This window comes from Protobothrops mucrosquamatus, unplaced genomic scaffold, assembly GCF_001527695.2.
Source record: "Protobothrops mucrosquamatus isolate PMUCROS unplaced genomic scaffold, P.Mucros_1.0 scaffold631, whole genome shotgun sequence".
Taxonomy (NCBI): Eukaryota; Metazoa; Chordata; class Lepidosauria; order Squamata; family Viperidae; genus Protobothrops; species Protobothrops mucrosquamatus.
This window is the reverse complement of record NW_015386923.1, coordinates 310,671-330,571: the sequence shown is the minus strand read 5'-3', so window position 1 is coordinate 330,571 and position 19,901 is coordinate 310,671. Positions and strand designations below refer to the sequence as shown.

Genomic DNA, 19,901 nt, shown 5'->3' with positions numbered 1-19,901 from the left:
CTGTCAGTGGCAATATCCCAAAGGTGCTTTTTCAAAAGGCAACTGGACTTTGTTTTTCCTTCTCAGCTCAGAAGAAGCTTCTTGGATGAGAAGCGAAACATCTTCAAGGAAAAACAAAGTCCAGTGGTCTTTTGAAAAAGCACCTTTGAGACAACCATGACCTGGATGACTGAGAATCTCCATAGACAGTTAGTGACAATAGTATAGCTATTTTAAAAACAACAACCCTAATTTATATTTTGTGGTAATGCCGTGGTAAGAGCATTACCTGAAACTTTTTTCCTGCTCCTGCAATTCAGGTAGATGGAAAATTGGAGACAACATCTAAAGTATTTACTGGTCGTGTCCTGTCCCTTTAGTGTCCGTCCTTCTTTACAAGACGAATCCATTACAAGAATATTACAAGACAGATATGAAGGAAGTTAATAGCTGGATAATGCCAACATAAAATTTTAATTTTGAAAAAGACACTTAAAAGATGCCAGCATGAATTGGCATATTACAGGGAAGAAGATTGTTTCACAAGACAGGTGCCATCATGGATAAGGCCCTCTTCCATGTCAATTTCAAACAGCAAATTCCTGTCTTCCCAAAAGATTGTACTGTAGATGCCTGGAAAGCTGATGTACAGGTAGTCCTTGATTTACAACAGTTCATTTAATGACCATTCAAAGTTACGATGGCACTGAAAAAAGTGACTTATGACGGCCATTGCAGGATCCCCATGGTAATGTGATCAAAATTTGGACACTTGGCAACTAGCTCCGATTTATGAAGGATGTAGAGTCCCTTCTGGCAAGCAAAGTCAATGGGAAAGCCCAATTCACTTAACAACTAACTTAACAACTCAGTGATTCACTTAACAACTGTGGCAAGAAAAGTCATAAAATGAGGCAAAATTCACTTAACAAATGTCTCACTTAGCAACAGAAATTATGGGCTCAATTGTGGCCGTGAGTCAAGGACTACCTGTACTTGAAGCCTTGTTTCAGGTAGCCTGGTGCCAAGGAGCTTGAAGCTATATATATTCACACCAGCACCTTGAATCTAGCTGGCAGCCCTGGTATCATATGCATATAATATGGGATGGAACTCCAGTGGATACTCTGTCCTGGTCTGGTACTGATTGAAGCATCTGGTCTCTGCCCAAAGGCCAAGGCAACCCCATATGCAAGTAGTCCTTGACTTATGACTACATTTGGGATCAAAATGCTCTTTGAGGAGCATTGACCCAGAATATCAGAGTTAGCTAAACCTGAACAGTTGTTTTATTGATACCCATCAATCTTCAGACTTCTGTTCTGTTTCAGAAAGAATGGGAAAGAACTACTTTTATAGCCCTTAACCAGTGGCTCTCAGTTTGCTTGTAGAAAAATAATGATAACTGGGAAGTGGACAGAAAAACTGTTTCTTACTTTTTATCTCATTGTTTCCTGTTATAGCACAGCAAGTATAATGTCCCCACCGGCACCCAGCCCTTCCCTTCAGAGGGCAGTTGAGACACATCTGTGTCACTTGGATCCTCCTAGGAAGCTGGAAGTAAGAAGACAGGCTGGTTTCAGTGCCCCTCCAACCCCAGAATTCACGGGAAGGAGAGGACAGTCTCAGCTGATAAGGTATTTCAAAGCTTTAGGTACCATATATTAAAGCATTCGTATGGTTCAACAAGCTTTAAACATGCAGTTTAAACTTGCTTGTGATAAACGTATGTCCATCATCTGACAAAAATTAACAAAAATATAAACAAACAAACCCAAAGGGCAGACTCAATGGGCCACTAGGTCTTTTTCTGCTGTCAGTTTTCTATGTTTCTATGATTAACTTGCCTAACCCAACAATGGATTTTGACAACAAGCAGGCACTTTAAATGTGTATTGCAGCCAGAATAAATTAAATTCATATGATGCAGACCTTTAGGTATGTCCCAAAATACAGAGCCTTGAGAATCTTAGCTCTCATTTTTAAAATGTTTCTAGTCTTTAATGCCTCTGAAAGTAGCTTTGCATGAGAGATTAGTTTTTAGCGAATAGTGTCAGCTAGAAGGAGGAGGCCAACAGAACATCTATTATAAGCAAAATAAAATAATTAAAATAAAGAAATATATGGACATTGGGGGAAGGGGAAATTTGACTCAAATTGCAATTTTGATTGGGATGGAGAGAACTGTAGATGGCATATTGCCCTGAAATGAGAGTTGCGAAAGAAAGGTGAAACTGAATATAAGTATGCCTGCTGCTTGACCCTATTCATAGTTCCATATAAATGGGTATAAAATAAAAAAGTAGGTTATCCACTAAAGAAGTCAAAAATATAGCCTTAAATATTTTCTTAGAACATGGGTGTCCAAGCATGGCAACTTTAAAACCTGTGGAGTTCAACTCCCACAACTGCTGGCTGGGAAATTCTGGGGGTTGAAGTCTCTAAGTCTTAAAGTTGTCATGTTTGGGCATCCCTGATTTAAATGAACATTCATGGCATAGGCATGAAATGAGATACATTAGGAAAGGCCAGTCATAAGTAGAATGCACTGTAGACAGAATGAAATGTATGGAAGTTCTGAACTCTACATTTTAAGAGTTTTTGTGTTTAGCTACTTAAGATTTTGAGAAGATAGTGTCATGTTCCCACTTTTTCCCAGGATCAAACAAAAGAGCCGTGGTGACACAGTGGTTAGAATGCAGTCCTGCAGGCTAACTCACTGCTCAGTCCAGGAGTTCAATTCTGAACGGCTCAAGGTTCACTCAGCCTTCCATCTTTCCGAGGTCGGTAAAATGAGGACCCAGATTTCTGGGGGACAAATGCTGACTCTGTAAAGCGCTTAGAGAGGGTTTTAATGCACTATGAAGTCGTATATAAGTCTTAAGTGCTGTTTCTATTGCTACATTTGTAGTTTTAACTAGTTTATTCTGGCCCACAGGGTATGTTCAACTCGGGAAAGTTTGGAGTCCCGTGGAAGAAGTGCACTACCCCGGCGACGCCCCACCTACTATACCGTGACTGTCCCCGAGTTCTGTTTCTCTGCATCCAATCCTAACCCTGCTCTGAAAGCCAACTTTCACTCTGCTTCAGAAGATAGCAGTTCAGATGTCTCCAGCATCTCTTATACAACATCTGCCGGCAGCAGCAGCCCAGACATTTCCTTTATGAAGCCAGCAACTGTTGTGTCCAAGGAGGAGCCCACGCAGCTGTTCCATAACCAGGTCTGCAAGGGACAAGAAGCAGAATACCACCGCCTGTGTCCTCAGAACCTGCGTTCAGGGCCAGTTTTTTTTCCTGCCACAGAACACGTGCCCAGTAGCCACCTGACTGCTGGGAGAGAGCTCTGCCATGGTCGGCCATCTTTTCTCTCTGGCAGTTCAGCCCACTTTGCCTACAAGGAAGAAGCGGTGCCAGTTAGATTCCACAGGTCAGTTGTAGCCCACAGCAGGGTAGTTCGCACACCATCCCTGAAGGACTTTGTCCCAGTGGGTCCTCGAGTTCTCTCCAAGGCGGCAGTGACAGAAGAGTTAAAATCCTGGCACGAACGGACCCGTCTGCGCAATGCACGTCCACATTCCCTGGATAGGCAAGGGGCTTTCCGTGTGCGCAGTATGCCAGGCAGAGAACTGCATTCTCCGTGTTCCTTTGGGCATCAAATTCAGGTAAGACTGTATAGCAGCTCAAGGGAGAGGGGAACCAGCATCTAAAAGGGGAACCAGCATCTTCTTAATTCTCTCCACCTTGCCCTAAGCTGGCAGCTTTCCTACAGTAAGGATGGTGAACAAAGTAATGGGTTATGTTAGCCAGTGTTGTTGAACTCCTAAAAACCCATGTTAGGAGTGGGCCAACTCCACTCCTGGCTTACACCATCTGGACACACAAGACAAAGCAACTAAACTTAAGTAAATGGAAAAAATGGTGGAGGAGTGCTTTCTAATTGAATTTGATGGATGCCAACAAAAATGGAGAACAACCCATGATGTTGTCTACCACCAATGCATGTTCCTTTTGGATATAAATATAAAGATCAAGAAATTATCAAGAAAAAAAAATGCTTTTTATTCTTTTTGCAAACTTTTTCCTCCTGCCTCTCCAAATTTGGGAGACAGGAGAAAAAGAGCTTATGTAACTTTCCAATTATTTTTGTTTTAAATGATATGTTAATTCATTAAGAGGTGAAAGAAATTTAGATATGCTTGGAAATGTGTCAACTCAAAGAGTAAACAAACACGTGAAACAGTAAGAAAATTTGTCTCAGTGTGGGCTAGCTTTCTTATTTTCAAAAGATCATGAAATTTATAAAATAACCCAAATCAAGGGTCAAAATTCAATTAATACACATATAGTAACTTTTTTTTGGCTAAACCATACTTTTTAACTGCATAACAAAGCATATTTTTTATAAGCAAGCTAACTTATTTATGTAGAACAGGCTTTATGATATGAGAGCTTGATATTTATAAAATCTGTTAAAAATTAAGAATTGCATATATTTCTATCTACTTCTTTCCAATTTCTGTTTTTCCCGCCATTCATGATTTTCTGGTTATTTTAACATTTCCTTATTTATTTGATTTATGTGCTGCCTGACACTAGAATGACTCCGGGCAACTCACTATGTAGCAGTTTGTTTGTTTGTTTTAAAAAAAATAGATTAAAAAAAGTCAAATTAAAAAAAAACAAGGTAGGTAAAAAAGAAAAGAGTGAATTCTGCCAACAACTCAAAAACATATACAAGCACACCACAAAGAGCTTCATCCACCTTAGCCCAGGGCCTGAGAGAACAGCCAGTTCTTTAATATTAGAACTGTGCCTTCTAATATTGTGCTTCGGAGTTGTTGGTGCTCTCTGAGCTTGGTTGTTTACTTGCAGACGTTTCATTAGCAAACTAGATAATACCATCAGCACAGATGATGTTACTTAGTTTATTAATGAAATGTCTGCAAGACAACAACCAAGCTCAAGGACCACTCAGTTCAACCATGAGCTACAAATATTCTTTTCTATCAATATTGTGCTTGTGATACCACCTTTCCTAAAACAATATTTTAAAATGTCCTTTTCCAAGTAACAGATATATACAGATATATAGTAAGAGGAGTTGATGTTCAGGACACTTATGGGTCATAAATGTCAATAGGAATTGCTTAAGCCTGCCCTATGGCAAAGAGTGAAATGATCAGATGATAATCACTAAACTTTGCCCACTGTACTTCTACTGAACTCATCCCTGATTTGATAAATTGCATCTGTTGTTCAGTTTTATTTGAGACTGGCTGTTTGCTGGGAAATGGTTAAACTGCACCCAAGCTCGGTTGTTTTGAGCAGCTTTTCTGAACCTAGTGTCCTTGGTCTTCCACAATTCCATACTAATTTTTTTGGAGGGCATCTGATGGAAAAAGCTGGTCAATTGCTTTTGAGTTGTAAAGCAAAGGCCTTGCCAGCTTAGCTGAATTTGGTTGATCTCAAATGGCTACACAAAATCAGACCTGGTTATTAGTCGGGTTCCAGATCATCAAAAAAATAATAATTCCAAAGCTGCAAGCTAGACTGGAAAGTTGAAAAAGTCTTGAAAGAAGGCAGTGGCAAATTTTGTGTGATTGACAAGAATGATCCCAATTTCTGGCCATTCTCATGTAGTCAACAGTTGCCAAGTTGGACTTGAGGGAGTATTTTTCTTTTACCTTTGTCAGGGCAGAGGATTCTGGGAATGCTTCTGCCACCTACGTTCAGAAAAGTAGCCATTGAAAGAAATCTGTGTGGCATGGATATTTTTTTGTTTGTTTGCTCTAGATTCCCCCCCCCCTCCAGATGTGTGAATGTTTCATCAGGAGTAAAACTTTCATCTCCTTGGACATCTCCCTTGCCTGGAGCGCAGGCCCACACCATGCAAGCATGAGCTTGCCCTTGGTTTCCTCCTCTCATAATCCCTAATGCTTACCTTCCACTCCTTTGAAACAGAGCTGCAAAATTGTTATCTAGGAAGTGGTTGCATGAGCTAGAAAGGCAGGTTCTTGAACAGCTCACTGCATATATTTTTTTCTAATCTGTTTTAAGTAGAACACTGAACCCATGCAGCGATGTCACGGCAGAGTAACCCTTAAACAATGCTCTTATCACCAGTGCTGAAAGTCCATTGTTAAAATCATGTACTTAACTAGATGGGCCGGTTTGTGAGCTTCGAAGTTAAGAATTCTAGATACAAATTTATTCTACGTTCAACTGCATGAAATCTGCTTCATGTTTATCAGCCTGAGAAACATTGCTTCCCCCGTCTGGGCATCACATTAAATGGACTTTAGTCTATAAACTGATTCCATATTACATATGCTAGTCGTTAAGATTCTCCTGGTGCCTCTTGCAATTGCCACAACAGGCTAATGTAGCTGACCTTCTGGACCGTCAATGAATAGAAACCTGTTGGGTTTCACTTCAGTTGTGAACTATTTCAGGTATTAACAAACTAGCAGAGACATTCGCTATTCTTGCTGTTTCCTGAGCTCTCATATCCATAGTTTTTTTAATGTACAGCACTGCAAGTAGAATGGGAAATTCTAAAACATAAATTAGTAATCTGTCAGCCCCCATGCAGCCAGCTAGAGTTGCCACTTATTGCCACCTTCCTGAATTTTCTCCTAAGAGGTGCTACTGATTTTAGAGGGGGGTACATAGGAATGATCCACCTGTTGTGCCATCTTCTCTAAATCAGTCCTGATGTTAACATGCTGGGCACACAGGTTAAGGCAGAAGGTAATGTAATCATATCTATTTGTCACATACTTTTTCCCTCTCTCTTAACAGATTAGTTTCTTAAGAGGCAGTTAAATGGTTAGTTCCCCTAGTCTAGATATTGAATTATAACATCTATCCCATTGCATTTCTATGGCTCCACATTATAGTGATTTTATTATGGTTTTATCTTAATTTAATATTTTATCTCCTATATTGTAGTGTGTGTGTTCACATACACACATTGATGCTTACAAATACACACATACACACATTGATGCTTTATTTAAACTAAATTTGTATTAGCAGTGATTGCATGATCTCTGTAGATGCCATACGCTAAATTAAAATAAAATAGATGAATTATAATGGTAGTAAATAGGTAATGGGAAGCCTTGCTAAAATAACACTTTTATTAAAGGTTTTCTTTTGAATTTTCAGGTACCTCGTGTCCATATCCTCAAACGCTCTCCTGAAGGAGCCCCTGTGCAGGTCTACGTCCCAGAAAATGGAGAAATCATTACTCAGGTTTAGATGCTGCTAGACCCTGGCAGCATGAGCAGGATGATTACCTCTTAGGCCCTTGTCTGGGAGGGGAAGAAGAGGCCTTAATTCAAGTCTTGACATGTTCTTGCATCTTGTACTCCTTCTATTTAGAAGAGAAACTTTGGGACTTGTTCTGCAAGCTACGTGAGATCATGTTCCTATGATGTTGATACAGTGTACTGGTGACAACAGAAGTTATGTTTCTTGTATTATATGAAATATAGATCAGAGTAACTAGGGTTTGTCTGCCTATTTATTCTCTCCTAGGTCTGTGCTGGAAACAGAGTCTCTATAGATTATGGAAATGAAATTGGTGTAGGATTTTTGTAGTCAGAGCTATTTCTGACTACAACTTACTTTCTGGTGGAAGTAGAATGTATGTGTACCTACACAAGTTCCTTCCCAATTACTAGATTTGCCTTCTTTGTTCCTAAAGAAAGCTACCTGATGCAGCCAATGGTCTGCCTTAGTGTACTTCATACTCCATTCTGTTATTCTGCTTTTTTTTTTAGACTAATGGAATTCACAAATCTTGCTATCTCTGTGGACCTGTTTATGAATCCTTGTTTTCAGTTTTAATGGAATTTTGTATTAAAAAGAGGCCCATTTTGATGGATGAACTATATAACATATTGCTCAACTTTTGTATGCAATCCTCATTAAATTATGGCAGCAGAGGGTTGCCTACATAGAACAAATTGCATGTCACATAGTTGATAATCATCTAGCATTGAGCCAGACAACCAGCTTTAATTTTATAGCAGAAGAGATTGATGACTTGTCTGTCAACTGTAAGAAAACAAGTCACTATTCACTGATCTCTTTGGCAAGAAACAAGATGGTTTACACAAACACATACTCAGACCTTAGAATTGAGCAACGTATATGTGGAATCTGGGATGATCTGTACCCAAATGGAAATACTTGTTGGGCTGTTTTATTCCAAAGATGGACTAAAACATAGTTCCTCTGGGTAGAGGTGGGTCAGGGAGGGGAGGAGTAGGGAAAAGCCAAGTTTGAAGGCGTATGCAAACTTTTGTGGTGGCAGTGACAATGTAGGACAGAGAAGGCACTGAAAAGATCAGAAGCAGTGTGGCCCAGTGCCACACTGGAACTTTGTGATGGTAGCTGACTAAAGGTCGGAGAAGAGGGCAAAGTATACCACTGTATAACAATTACTCCACAATCCCTCTGAATGCTGTTTTAGCAAAAACCTTAGGCAATGGAAATGTTGTGGGTTTTGTTTCTACCAAGCCACAACCGATCCAAAACTTTTTTGGTTTATCATGGATCCCAACCAAAACATTTTTCCCTGCAGTATTTTCTATATATCCTTACCGCAAACCATAGCCTACAGGGTGAAGATATGTCTTAATTTTTATATCACTCTTGCATTTAACCTGAGAGTTCTCAAGTTAAAATTCAGTCCTGCTCAAGGGTATATACTATATTTCTAAGTTTTGGTAAATTATTAGTACTGTCCACTATTTTCCTGTTAGTGTTCTATGCCTTTTGACTTCATTAAAAGTAGAAATCAAGCTAAGGAAATGTTCTATATATTTACATTATTAAAAAAAATATTGGCAATGTTCTGATGACTTTGTTGTCCTTCAGATATGAAGGGGAAAGATTACCAAAAGACAGCCTTTTGTTAGTAATTGTAATTTTATATATTAGGATTCAACATCTTCAAATGACATGATTTTTCTTCCCCCAATTACTCTGATACAGTATGTAAGAATTCAAACTTGTCCTCTCCAGTTTTCAAGGTTTTTTTTTCACAAAGTGAAAACAAATACCTATGGAAAAGATCATCTTCATTTCAACTTTATATTAAAAATTGCATTGAGTTTGATTCAGCCCAGCATAGAACCTTTATTGCCCAGATCTCTGCAAAGAAGTCCTTGTGAACACTGATTAAATGATTTACAAAAGGCAATTTGTATAACAACAATGGTTTTGAGCGTCTTGGGGCTGCTTCATTCCTAATCACTAGAAACTTTTTTGTATCATTCATCTCGCTTTTCACCCTTCTCGTTTTGTCCACTTAAGGAATACTTTAGTAGTCTAGAAAGCATTAAAAAGTAGGATAATTTATAAGTCTGCTACCCTAGAATAAGTATAGACCAGTGATGGCGAACCTTTTAGAGACCGAGTGCCCAAAAACTGGCCCTGCCCCCGCTCCAGCCCCTGCCCCTCCTCCACCCCGTCCCCCACCCCACCTGCCTGCAGGGCCACTCACCGCCTCCAGGGTCCACCGCAGATCACCCAGGCAGCCCAGCAGCACCATGGCGGCCACGCCCTCTGCCTGCATCAACTGTGCAGGATGGGGCATGAGGGCAGAGTCTTGGCTACGCAGCCTGGCTGCCATGTCCTTGGCTGTGCTCTCCGTGTGGGCCACGGTTGGGGGCGAATCTCCTCCAGGGGGGCTGCTGGTGAGGAGGGGGTTGTGGGAGAGGCGAGGCTGGGAGTGCTGCCTCTGGCACGCGTGCCATAGGTTCGCCACCACTGGTATAGACTTTGTCTCTTACTTTGTTGTATTCTCATTTGAAAATTGGGGGAGGGAGTAATTTTGCTTGAACACATAGATGTTATCAGGTGATAAGAGTTTGGGAAAGAGAAATGTCTTTTTTAAGTTAACTTCTGTCCCTTCAAGACCATTCACTATGCAGAAAACGTTTATCTTTCAGGGCAAAGAATGAATGGTAAGGGATACTGAAGAACTACGAGCTATTTTATCAGATTAGGCCTGTGAGACTGAAGTTCTCCATGTCTGTTCAGGGCCATTTCCAATTTCCTAGCTATTTTTAATCCTTACATTTGTTCTGTAATAGCTTAGGGATCCAACTTCTCAAACCCACAAGCTTCTGATTTCATATTTTTAAAAAGTTTTTGCATTAGCCTGTTAATGTAAAAACCAGACTTGAGATTTCAGTTGAATAAATTTATTACCAGGAGGAACAAAAACATTCATTGGAAAACCATGTACATCGGAAACATTAAATAACTTACATTATTTACACAGAGGTATAAAATATTACATACACTGTATCTTTACATGCACACGCGCGCGCACACACACACGAACACACACACACACACTCACACAATATCATTTTTGCCAGATGACACAGTCCTCACAGAAGCCCCAGACAAGCACCAGTGTTTTCTATGGGTAAAAACCCTGACCTTTCAGGATAAGGAAAGGCACCTGTTGTTTGAAACAAAATTTCAACCTGGCCACATCCAGGTGTGCTGGGACTGCAACTAAAACAACTGTCCCAACCGTAGACTGAAGTGGCTGGTGTACATTAGTACACAATGAGCAGGTGTCTTAAACTGAGAGTTTAGCCTTAGGGACAGCATAACATGTTCTAAAACATCCTTGCAGATGATGTAAAATCATTATTAGTCTTATTACAGTAATCTGTTGTTCAGCTCTTGAAAATTATGAGATGAAATGTCCATTGTTGGTTGCTTTGTATCCTCTTAATTATGTGCTTCAAGTACAATCAACAATAGGGTAAACTATACATACTAAACCCAAGAAATCAGCTCAATTCCACTTCTGCTACATCCATGAGATCAGAAGTATTAAAAGAGGCAAAGTTCACCCTCCCCTCCCAGAAAATGGAGACTAACTCTGTGCTAAAGGACAAGAAAGCAAGAGCCATCCAGGACTCTATGGCAAATACGGGCAGTAATTTAAGAAGGAATGTGTGGCTTCCACCAGCTTTCCTTGAATCTGAGCTGGCTGAGTGAGGAAAGATGGAAGATGAAGTACAACTTCTGGAGGACCACAAGTCACACAATCCTTTTTAACCTATAAAAAGTATCCCCTGGCAGATAGATTTAGACATATTAGTATCATCTTTTGGATGCTTCATATTCTTTGTTCTGAATAAATTATGTAAGTCAATGGAAAACGCTGAGTTAATTCACAATCTATTCATAGATTTGTGTAGGCCAAAAAATTCAAAGGGGACACAAACTTCCCTAAATAGCAAAAAAACATAATTTGGGTTCCATGTGCAGAAGTAAAGATTGTGCTGATTTTGTGGAAGATTGTTCTCTTCCAATCCTGGAATCATATGGCCCACCTCCCCACTCAGTTTAGAGTGCTGAGTTAAGATAAGACTGCAAAAGACACCAAGATGCAGTAAACACAGTACAGTCTTAATATGTAAATGCTCCCTCTGAGATTACACAGAGGCCAGCTTCTTTCCTCCTGCTTTCCTCTTAAGCTCAGAAATTGGGACCAGCGATACTGTGCGTTTCCCAGACCAATTCAAGTTTTATTAACAAAAAAACAAAAAAAAAACAAAATGAGAAAACACCTTGGACCATGAGGTAGGTTAACTCAAAACAAGCTCTCACCCTCTTAAAATCTCAGTCACACACCTGCTGCCCCCCCCTCACCCCCAATTGCACAAGACAAAACATAGAATCATTTGAACACCTATTTAGAACTACAATACAACTTTCCACTTGGCTGGAAGAATCAGCAGCTTAAGTGTAGAGAAAGGAATTTTCATAACACAAATGAACGGACAGAATTCCAACCTAATCCAGGGCAGTAGAGCAAAGACTCCTACAAACTAAAAGCAGAGCTGTAGAATGGTCCAAAGCATTCAGAAAGCAAATTGCTTCAACCTGCTGGTCCATATTTCCCTATTAGCGAATGGCTTTCCCAAGTCTGCTGCTGAGCAATCAGTTTAAATCCTTGGATCCTCTGATGGAAGAGTACAATGCAAATTAGAAGTTTAAGGATGAATCTATAACAATGTGAAGAGTGCTTGATCAATCCTCCAGTAAGGCTTCGACAGCCCTGCTATATTGCACACAGACGGAGGCTTCTCCCACAGAGTGGTAGATCTTCAAGGGCTTAAGCCAATGTTTGCTGCTAAACATCAAGTGCAGTGAACAATATTTTGTGAAAAATTCAAGTTTCTAAACACAGAGCATCGACTTTTATCCATTTGCTCCTTATTGTGACGTGGAAATGTGAATGTTTGAAAAAGATGTAAACAAAAAAAGATGCTGGGGGTGAGATTAAGCGGGGCAGGCTCATTATCTCCCCAGTAATACAGGAACGCACTGCAATACCCTTGTGCTTGGCAATTCAAATCTTCCTTACCCTGTTTGAAAGCTGGAAGGGAAGGTTCCACATTTTTTTCTGTTCCCAGACAAAGGAGGGGACAAAAATGTCCTTTTTCCTGTGATAGGGGTCCGTTGATTTCTGCAGTCACTGCCATTTTACCAAAACACAATAAAAAGCTCTGCAAGCTGAGAATGGGAAGAGGAGGTGGCATGTCTAGGCTACTTCTTTGCCGGAATTGCTGAATGATGGCATGAAGGAGAATCCTAAATGTATTTAATCAGTCTAGGTCTCTCTTTCTTGTTGCTTATCTAACATTTAGAAAAAAGCATCCAGCTTTATAACTGGTATTCAGGAAACAACAACTCTTCTGACGTTATCCAAGTTCATCAAGTCAGCTACTAAATATATCACTCTGTTTAATACAATTGTTAGCTGTCTTTTTCCTTTTAATACTGTCATTCCAGAAATCTGGGAAAATCAACTTCAAGAGTATTTGGCAAATGAAATAGAAAACGTCTGAGCAATTCTTAATCTATAGTGACCACTGAGAAGCACTACATTATGTGCTCAAATGAAAGTGGCTCATTTTCTTGCAGTCTCCTCCAATCCTTCTCCCTTTCAAAAAGAAAACAAATAGCAATTCACAGATAAAAGTAAGAAATAAAAGTCAGTACTTCAATAAATCCTCCTGAAAGACCAACTAGAACAAGAAATTACCCCCTAAAACATAGCAATCAACTATCCAGGAAGGAATTGGCAACCCTTGATTTTTCTCTCTAATTATTTTCACCGTTACGTCTTATGGGCATAAGCAGGATATAGGCAGTTCCTGGAGAGCTGGAAACCATGGGAAAACCATGTTTAATTATAGTAGGATGAAAAATCACATTTCGATTTGTAGACTTGTCAGGTGAATTCTGACTGAAAGAACCTTAGCACCAAATTTTGTCTTCTTTTTTGGCTCTCTTTTACAATGACTGCCATCATAGACACCTGACAAGCAAGGAGACTTGAACATGTAAAGGAAAAGACTTCTTTTGCCTTCTCCAACCCATGTACTTGTCAGAAAACCAGGCAGCCTTCTCATCCTGAAGCCCTGGGTGTGAGAGATTAACTACTACTTCCTAGCCAAGCTCCATCTTAGTCTTCTTAAGGCCATAGCTGTTTTTTCTCAACTTCTAGGTTGTGCTGTTCAGTAGCTTCCTGGCACTCCAGAGCTTCACTGTGCAGTCACTGGGAATAAAGGTAAAAGGGTAAGAATGTGAGGAATATCAGGTAAAAAAAACAAAGCTTGTACATTTGAAACCAAAGCATTACATGAGCTGAGAAACAGAAAAAAATGAAAGCCAAATTACCTATTACATTAAATGTACTTGAAAATGGTATACTTTAAAATGGCATACCAGCACATTTTCATTTTGAAGGAAAAGAACTACAGGGGTCCCTGATCTGAGTACTTTGGTGCTTTCCTGATATAAGCCATCATTCTGTTTATCCCCAATATCTTCTCTTTCTCCCTAAAGTTGCCATTTTTATTGCAAATTGCAACTTAGGGAATAAATGAGATTTGGCAGATCTGGAGGCAATTTACCCACCCCCCCGCCAACCAAGGTCTCATGTAACTGCTTTTCCTTCAACATAAAATTGGACACTATTATTTTAATCTGCCTAGTAGAGAGGTTTTAGGTCTTTCCCATCTTTCATGCTCTTGTCACACCCAAAGGCTTAGAAGCTATTCTTGAGTTCATTATCTTATTCTGACACATGTGGAGGGGGGTCTAGAGATCTTCAAAGTATTTTTTTACTAGATTTCTATTCCATATTTCCTCCAGGAAATCCAGATGGCTTACTGAGGGCTCTCCATTCATTTTATCCTCTCAGCTGAGAGAGAGAGAGAGAGTGAGTGACCCAAAGTCACTCAGGGAGCTTACAAACCTGAGGGTGGTTTGACTCTATATCTCCTCATCTGTAGTCCAACATTTTTCATCACTATATCACACTGACTGGTCCTCATACTGCAAAAACCAGGCAGTGAATTGGAAGTACCTCACTGGAAGCCAATTTGCCCTCAACGCACTGATCTTGAGCTGATTTTACTAGGAACAAGTTTACACTTATTTCAGTATGACAGGTTTCCAAATAAAGCCAAACCACTTGACATTGGAACCAAATTGGCAAAGTTAGGGAAGAATAGAAGGTGCGTTTAGGACGTCCATTTAGGAGGTAAAATTGGGAGTGAATTCTCCCTTAGAAGACACCTTCACTTACTGTCCCTTCAAAGGAAAGAAAAGCAAGTAAGCATTGCATACCGTCAAGAAGCAGCTGAAATCAGCTCCCAGAGAGAGGGACAGGGAAGACAAAGAGAGGCAGGGAGGGAGAACACAGCAAGAAAAAGTAAGCAGGAGAGTAGAGAAGGAGGAGGAAGATCAAGGCAGACTGGTGGCACGGCCCTTGATGGCAAGGACGCGTCGTGGAAGGCAGGGGGTGAGCCCAGGCACGTAATTCCATAACTTTACCCGACAGTCACTGTGGCACAGAGAAAGAGAAACAGAAAGGAAAGAAGAAGAAGAAGAAAAAGACAAGAAGGAAGACAAGAAAAGGAAAAAAAAAAGAAACATGGTCGGAAAAGTGGAGATCAGAGATTGCCTTAGGGAAGGAAGTGAATGATGTATTCTTAGTTGCCCTCCCAGGAGATGCACATCTGCCAAGCATCTAGTGCTTGCTAGTTTTCCAACCCCAGCTTTGCCAGAATCGTGTTTTATAATGGCAGGTTACCAAGATTAATCCCCACTGCTATGCTCCTGGTTTCTGAACACATAGATAAAACATTTTATTCTGCCTTAATCAAGGATGCATTGACTGATTCAATAAGATATTCAGATAGCAATACTAGGGGCAGCAATACATTCTTTCAAGATTTCTTTTTGGGATCACTGAAGATGGCATTATGCAAAGAAGCTATAAACAAAACAACTAACACAAAAAATTCTCCTTTGGTTTAAGGATGAACAGTCAATGGCTGCAGCACTATAGAAGGTGGCAGTCGATAAATAGTCAGTCACTCACCCGTGGCTCTTTTTGCTCCCTCCCTCAGTCAGGCATTTGGACTCTAATGAAGCAATGTTACCTTGAACAGGTCAATTACATATCATGGGATCAAGAAGGCAAAACCTTTTGGAACTCTTCCCTGGATATAGTAGGACTCTACTTAAACACTCACCTGGAAGCTGTGAAAATGTGCTTTGAATTTGTGCAGATGGCATTGATAGGACTATCATGCCCCTTGATGTCCCCAACAGGTGTGAAGTTGTCAACATTCCAGACCTTCACCGTCCCACCACGGCAGGCACTCAGCAACATGGGCCGGCTGGGCACAAAGGCCAAAGCACAAACCCAATCTTTATGTGCTGGGATTTGCTGGAAGCAGGAATACAGTAAATCAGAAAGGGTGCAAGTCTTGTCATAGTAGCTAATTAAAGGAAGGAAATTATCTGATTAAGTAACTCAGTTGACTACTTTGAATTGTGGTCTTTGTTTATCTTTTCATAATTCTTGAAACTTTTCAAGATTTTCAAGATCAGTGATACAGGAAAGATGTGCTAAGGATTTGTTGTTGTTAGTTGCGAAGTTGTGTCCGACCCATCGCGACCCCATGGACAACATTCCTCCAGGCCTACCTGTCCTCTACCATCTTCTGGAATCCATTTAAGCTCACACCTACTGCTTCAGTGACTCCATCCAGCCACCTCATTCTCTGTCGTTCCATTCTTCTATTGCCCTCAATCTTTCCCAGCATTAGGCTCTTCTCCAGTGAGTCCTTCCTTCTCATTAGGTGGCCAAAGTATTTGAGTTTCAACTTCAGGATCTAGCCTTCTAAAAAGCAGTCAGGGTTAATCTCCTCTAGGACTGACTGGTTTGATCGCCTTGCAGTCCAGGGGACTCACAGGAGTCTTCTCCAGCACCATAATTCAAAGGCCTCAATTCTTTTGCGCTCAGCCTTTCTTATGGCCCAACTTTCACAGCCGTATGTGCTAAGGATATAAAGGCAAAAACTATACCCTGAAAATGTATTAACTATTAATGTACTGATATTATGGATCAGTACAGTGGATGGTCCCTGAAATAATATAGTATCCTTTAGTAGAAAGGAATATTTTCTCCATTACAATTACAAAAGCATTCTTCAAATCTGTTCTGGAAAACTGGGTGACCCTACAATTGACTCTACTGCACAACTATATGTGGGCGGAAGAAGTGTGTCAGAAAGTGCCACTAGACATAAGGAAGTTCATTCCCATGTTCCTGGATATAGTTTGTAACATTAGTACAAATCAGATCTCAGTAATACGCTAGCACATAGGGACACTTTGCCATGATATCTTCAACATTATCATCTAAACATCTGATTTCTCTTCCTGCTTTTACAAAGTTAATTCTCCTCCACTTTTATTCCCCAATGATATCATAGTTTAGTGCTTTGATACCTGGATGAGCTCTTGTTGTTCCAAGTCCCATTTCTTGATCCCATTGTCACGGGAACCACTGAAGAGAATGTCTCCCTGAATAGCTAGGCACTCAATCCCATCATAATGTGGAGGCTCAAAGTTGTGGGAAGGTCCAATGTTCCCACCGACACCTTCAGCAATCTCAAACATCTGCAAAATAGAATTTCTTAGGAAAAAGAGTAGCTAATCAAGGACCAAGTTCAAGGTGCTTGAAGCCTTGGGTTCAGTATGGTACTTTATTGTCAGAGATGAAGGAACAGTGATAGAGAAAGAGGACCATCTCCCATTCCCAATATTAAATTTTAAACAGGAAAACTATATGCAACAATTTTGGAATCTGAGATATGAGCTAGTATGGGCTTAGTTTTGATCTTTTGTAAGAAATGAAGTGAGGAAGTGCACTAATGCAGATATTCACTAGAAATAATTGTTATAATCACCATTGTTGGATAGCTACCATACTTCAATTTTCAATTAATTCCTTTCCCAATAATTTACATAGATAGATAGATAGATAGATAGATAGATAGATAGATAGATAGATAGATAGATAGATAGATAGATAGATAGATAGATATAGGCAGGCAGGCAGGCAGGGACACAGACAGAGAGACAACATAAGGTATTTGAAAGGAGAGGAACCAGACTGTCAATAATATAGAAAGAGTGTTCCTGAATATGCTAATAATACTCTCAACAAAGCTTAAATAATACCTTAATGTAGTGATCCTTAGATCCTGTGACTACCAAGTCATGATTACTTGCAGTCCTATTCACTGTGAGACACATCACAGGGCCAATGTGACCTGTTAGCTTTCCAATAGGCAGAAACCTATTCAATATATAAATAACCCAATAAATAGCCAAACACTACAACAGTGATCAAAACATTGTAGAGAGATTTTATCTGAGAAAAAGTGTTCTTTTGCCCCTTTCTTATACTGTCAACCTCAGCATGCACATGCTCTGGAACATAAAGGAATGACAATATACTTCAACAACTCCTTGTCATTCTCTTCTGGGCATTCTCATACATTTGCAACCACTTGTATACTGTGGGCAGTCCTGAGAGTTGCTGATTGTTTATCCTCCTGTACAATTTGTATCCTGCTGTTCTCGCTTCCACCCTCCCTCCCTCCCTCCCTCCCTCCCTCTCTCTCTCTCTCTCTCTCTCTCTCTCTCTCTCTCTCTCTCTCTCCCTCTCTCTCTCTCTCTCCCTCCCTCCCTCCCTCCCTATATCTACCTATCCTATTATCCCAGATTACACCTCTCTCTGTTCCCATTAACTGGGAATGATATGTATAGAAAATCATAAAATCATAGGACTGGAAGGGACCTTGGAGATCTTCTAGTCCACGGGTGTCAAACTGCCGGCCCATGGGCCGGACTCATCACGTGGAAGCTGCGCCCGGCAATGGCAAAACCAGCCCGATACGTTGTGCGATGTTGCGAGTTTGACATGCCTGTTCTAGTCCAATCCCTTGTTCAAGGCAGGAACATTCTACCATCCTAGTCAAATGATTGTCCAGTCTATCTTGAAAACCTCTAGTGATGGAGCATCTACAACTCTGGGAAGCAAGTTATAATAGTCCAAAGCACTATAGGACACAGGTTAAAGAAATTATTTCTGTTTTTTTTCTGACCTGTTCAATTCCCAAATGCGGACAAAATTGCCAGCGGCTGCATAAAGCATGGTGCCTGTGGGATTAAGTGCAATCTGATTGATCTGGTGCTCGCCTTGCACGCTGGTGATAGTCCGGGTAGTGGTCCCAGCACAGGCATCTCCAGTGATCACCTGACCTGAGGAGCTAGGGGACAGAAAGAGAGGGAGGATCTGAAACATAAAATATATCTGACAAAAGTATGAATAGAGTTCAATGAGAAAACAATAGGTTTGCTCTTACAAGAGACTATTTCACCACAGGCAATTTTATCAACAGAATAGAATCGCCACATAACTAGAATGAATTATTTCTCAATCTTGTCTTACGCACCATTTTACTCAATCTTACAATTATAGCTAACTGCAGCTATAATTGTCCAGTGAAAAAACAAAAAACTAACTCATAGCTTAAACTTGCTTTCTTTCTAGTATCTTCTTCTGAAATAAGGATTAATTAACCCATGTGATTAGAGCCAACAAAGGGTTTATACAAGATAAGACTAAATCTTTTCTTCTTAGCTGGAAGAAGGAAGACTAGACTGAAAGGAAAGACTTAAGAAGGCCAAATTTCATGTGATGTTAGTCAGATGGTTATCCACTTGGTTTGTTAGACTCCAGCTTCCACAATGTTCATTCAGAGCATTCATGGCATATTCTACCTGGGAAATCTGGAATTTGTATTCCTACTACATCCTAAGGATAAAGGGACTCTTGGAAAGATTACTGTAATGCACGCAACGCAGTGATTACTTACGTGAGAGTGCGGATGCACTTTGCAGAATCACGAATATCCCATACTTTGATGTAAGAGGTAGAGACTGTGAATACCAGGCCAGAGTCACTGCAGTATTTTATGGAGACTACATTATTTGGATGACCTTTCAAAGATGCAATTTCCTGTCCTGTTACTAAGTTCCACATTTTGCAACTCCGATCTTTGGAAAAGAAAGAAAGCTGAATCAGAATGGCTTTTTTCTTCTCTCTTGAGAAAAGAAACCACTAGTTCTCCAGTAAACCTTGAGGCATGCACAAAAAACATGGAAACCATCACAACTGATTGGCCCAGGAGACCCATGTGCCCCTTAGGCTGGATTCTGAAACTGTCTTAATAGAGGTAGTTACAGATTGCCACCCACTTATTTTTAGGAGTATAGATGACTCTGAAACTGTGTCCTCAAAAAAGGTGGGTTATGATATGTATCGATAGCTATCATAATAGACACATGGTTCCCATGAAGAAACCGCTAAAATATAACTCTCTTTAGAACAGAGGTCCCCAAACCTTGGCCATTTTACAACTTGGGGACTTCAATTCCCAGAATTCCTCAGCCAGCATGGCTGGCTGAGGAATTCTGGAAGTTGAAGTCTATAAGTCATA

General features: G+C 40.3%; 2 protein-coding genes across 2 annotated transcripts in view; one reads left to right on the top strand and one right to left on the bottom strand.

Annotated features, from left to right (window-relative positions):
* INAVA (innate immunity activator) overlaps positions 1-8,841 on the top strand; it is a 34,464-nt gene extending 25,623 nt beyond the window's left edge. Inside the window, 3 exon segments of the mRNA XM_015817734.2 lie at positions 1,443-1,616; positions 2,918-3,641; positions 7,150-8,841. Of these exon segments, the coding sequence (XP_015673220.2) occupies positions 1,443-1,616; positions 2,918-3,641; positions 7,150-7,242 (991 nt within the window). The 3' untranslated portion in view covers positions 7,243-8,841.
* Positions 8,842-13,507: 4,666 nt separating this feature from the next.
* Positions 13,508-19,901, bottom strand: part of KIF21B (kinesin family member 21B) — a 57,607-nt gene continuing 51,213 nt past the window's right edge. The window contains exons 31-36 of the mRNA XM_015817738.1: positions 19,278-19,458; positions 18,504-18,668; positions 17,575-17,692; positions 16,840-17,010; positions 15,576-15,772; positions 13,508-13,588 (exon numbers count right to left, since the gene is read on the bottom strand). Of these exons, the coding sequence (XP_015673224.1) occupies positions 13,534-13,588; positions 15,576-15,772; positions 16,840-17,010; positions 17,575-17,692; positions 18,504-18,668; positions 19,278-19,458 (887 nt within the window). The 3' untranslated portion in view covers positions 13,508-13,533. The remainder of the gene's footprint in view (positions 13,589-15,575; positions 15,773-16,839; positions 17,011-17,574; positions 17,693-18,503; positions 18,669-19,277; positions 19,459-19,901) is intronic.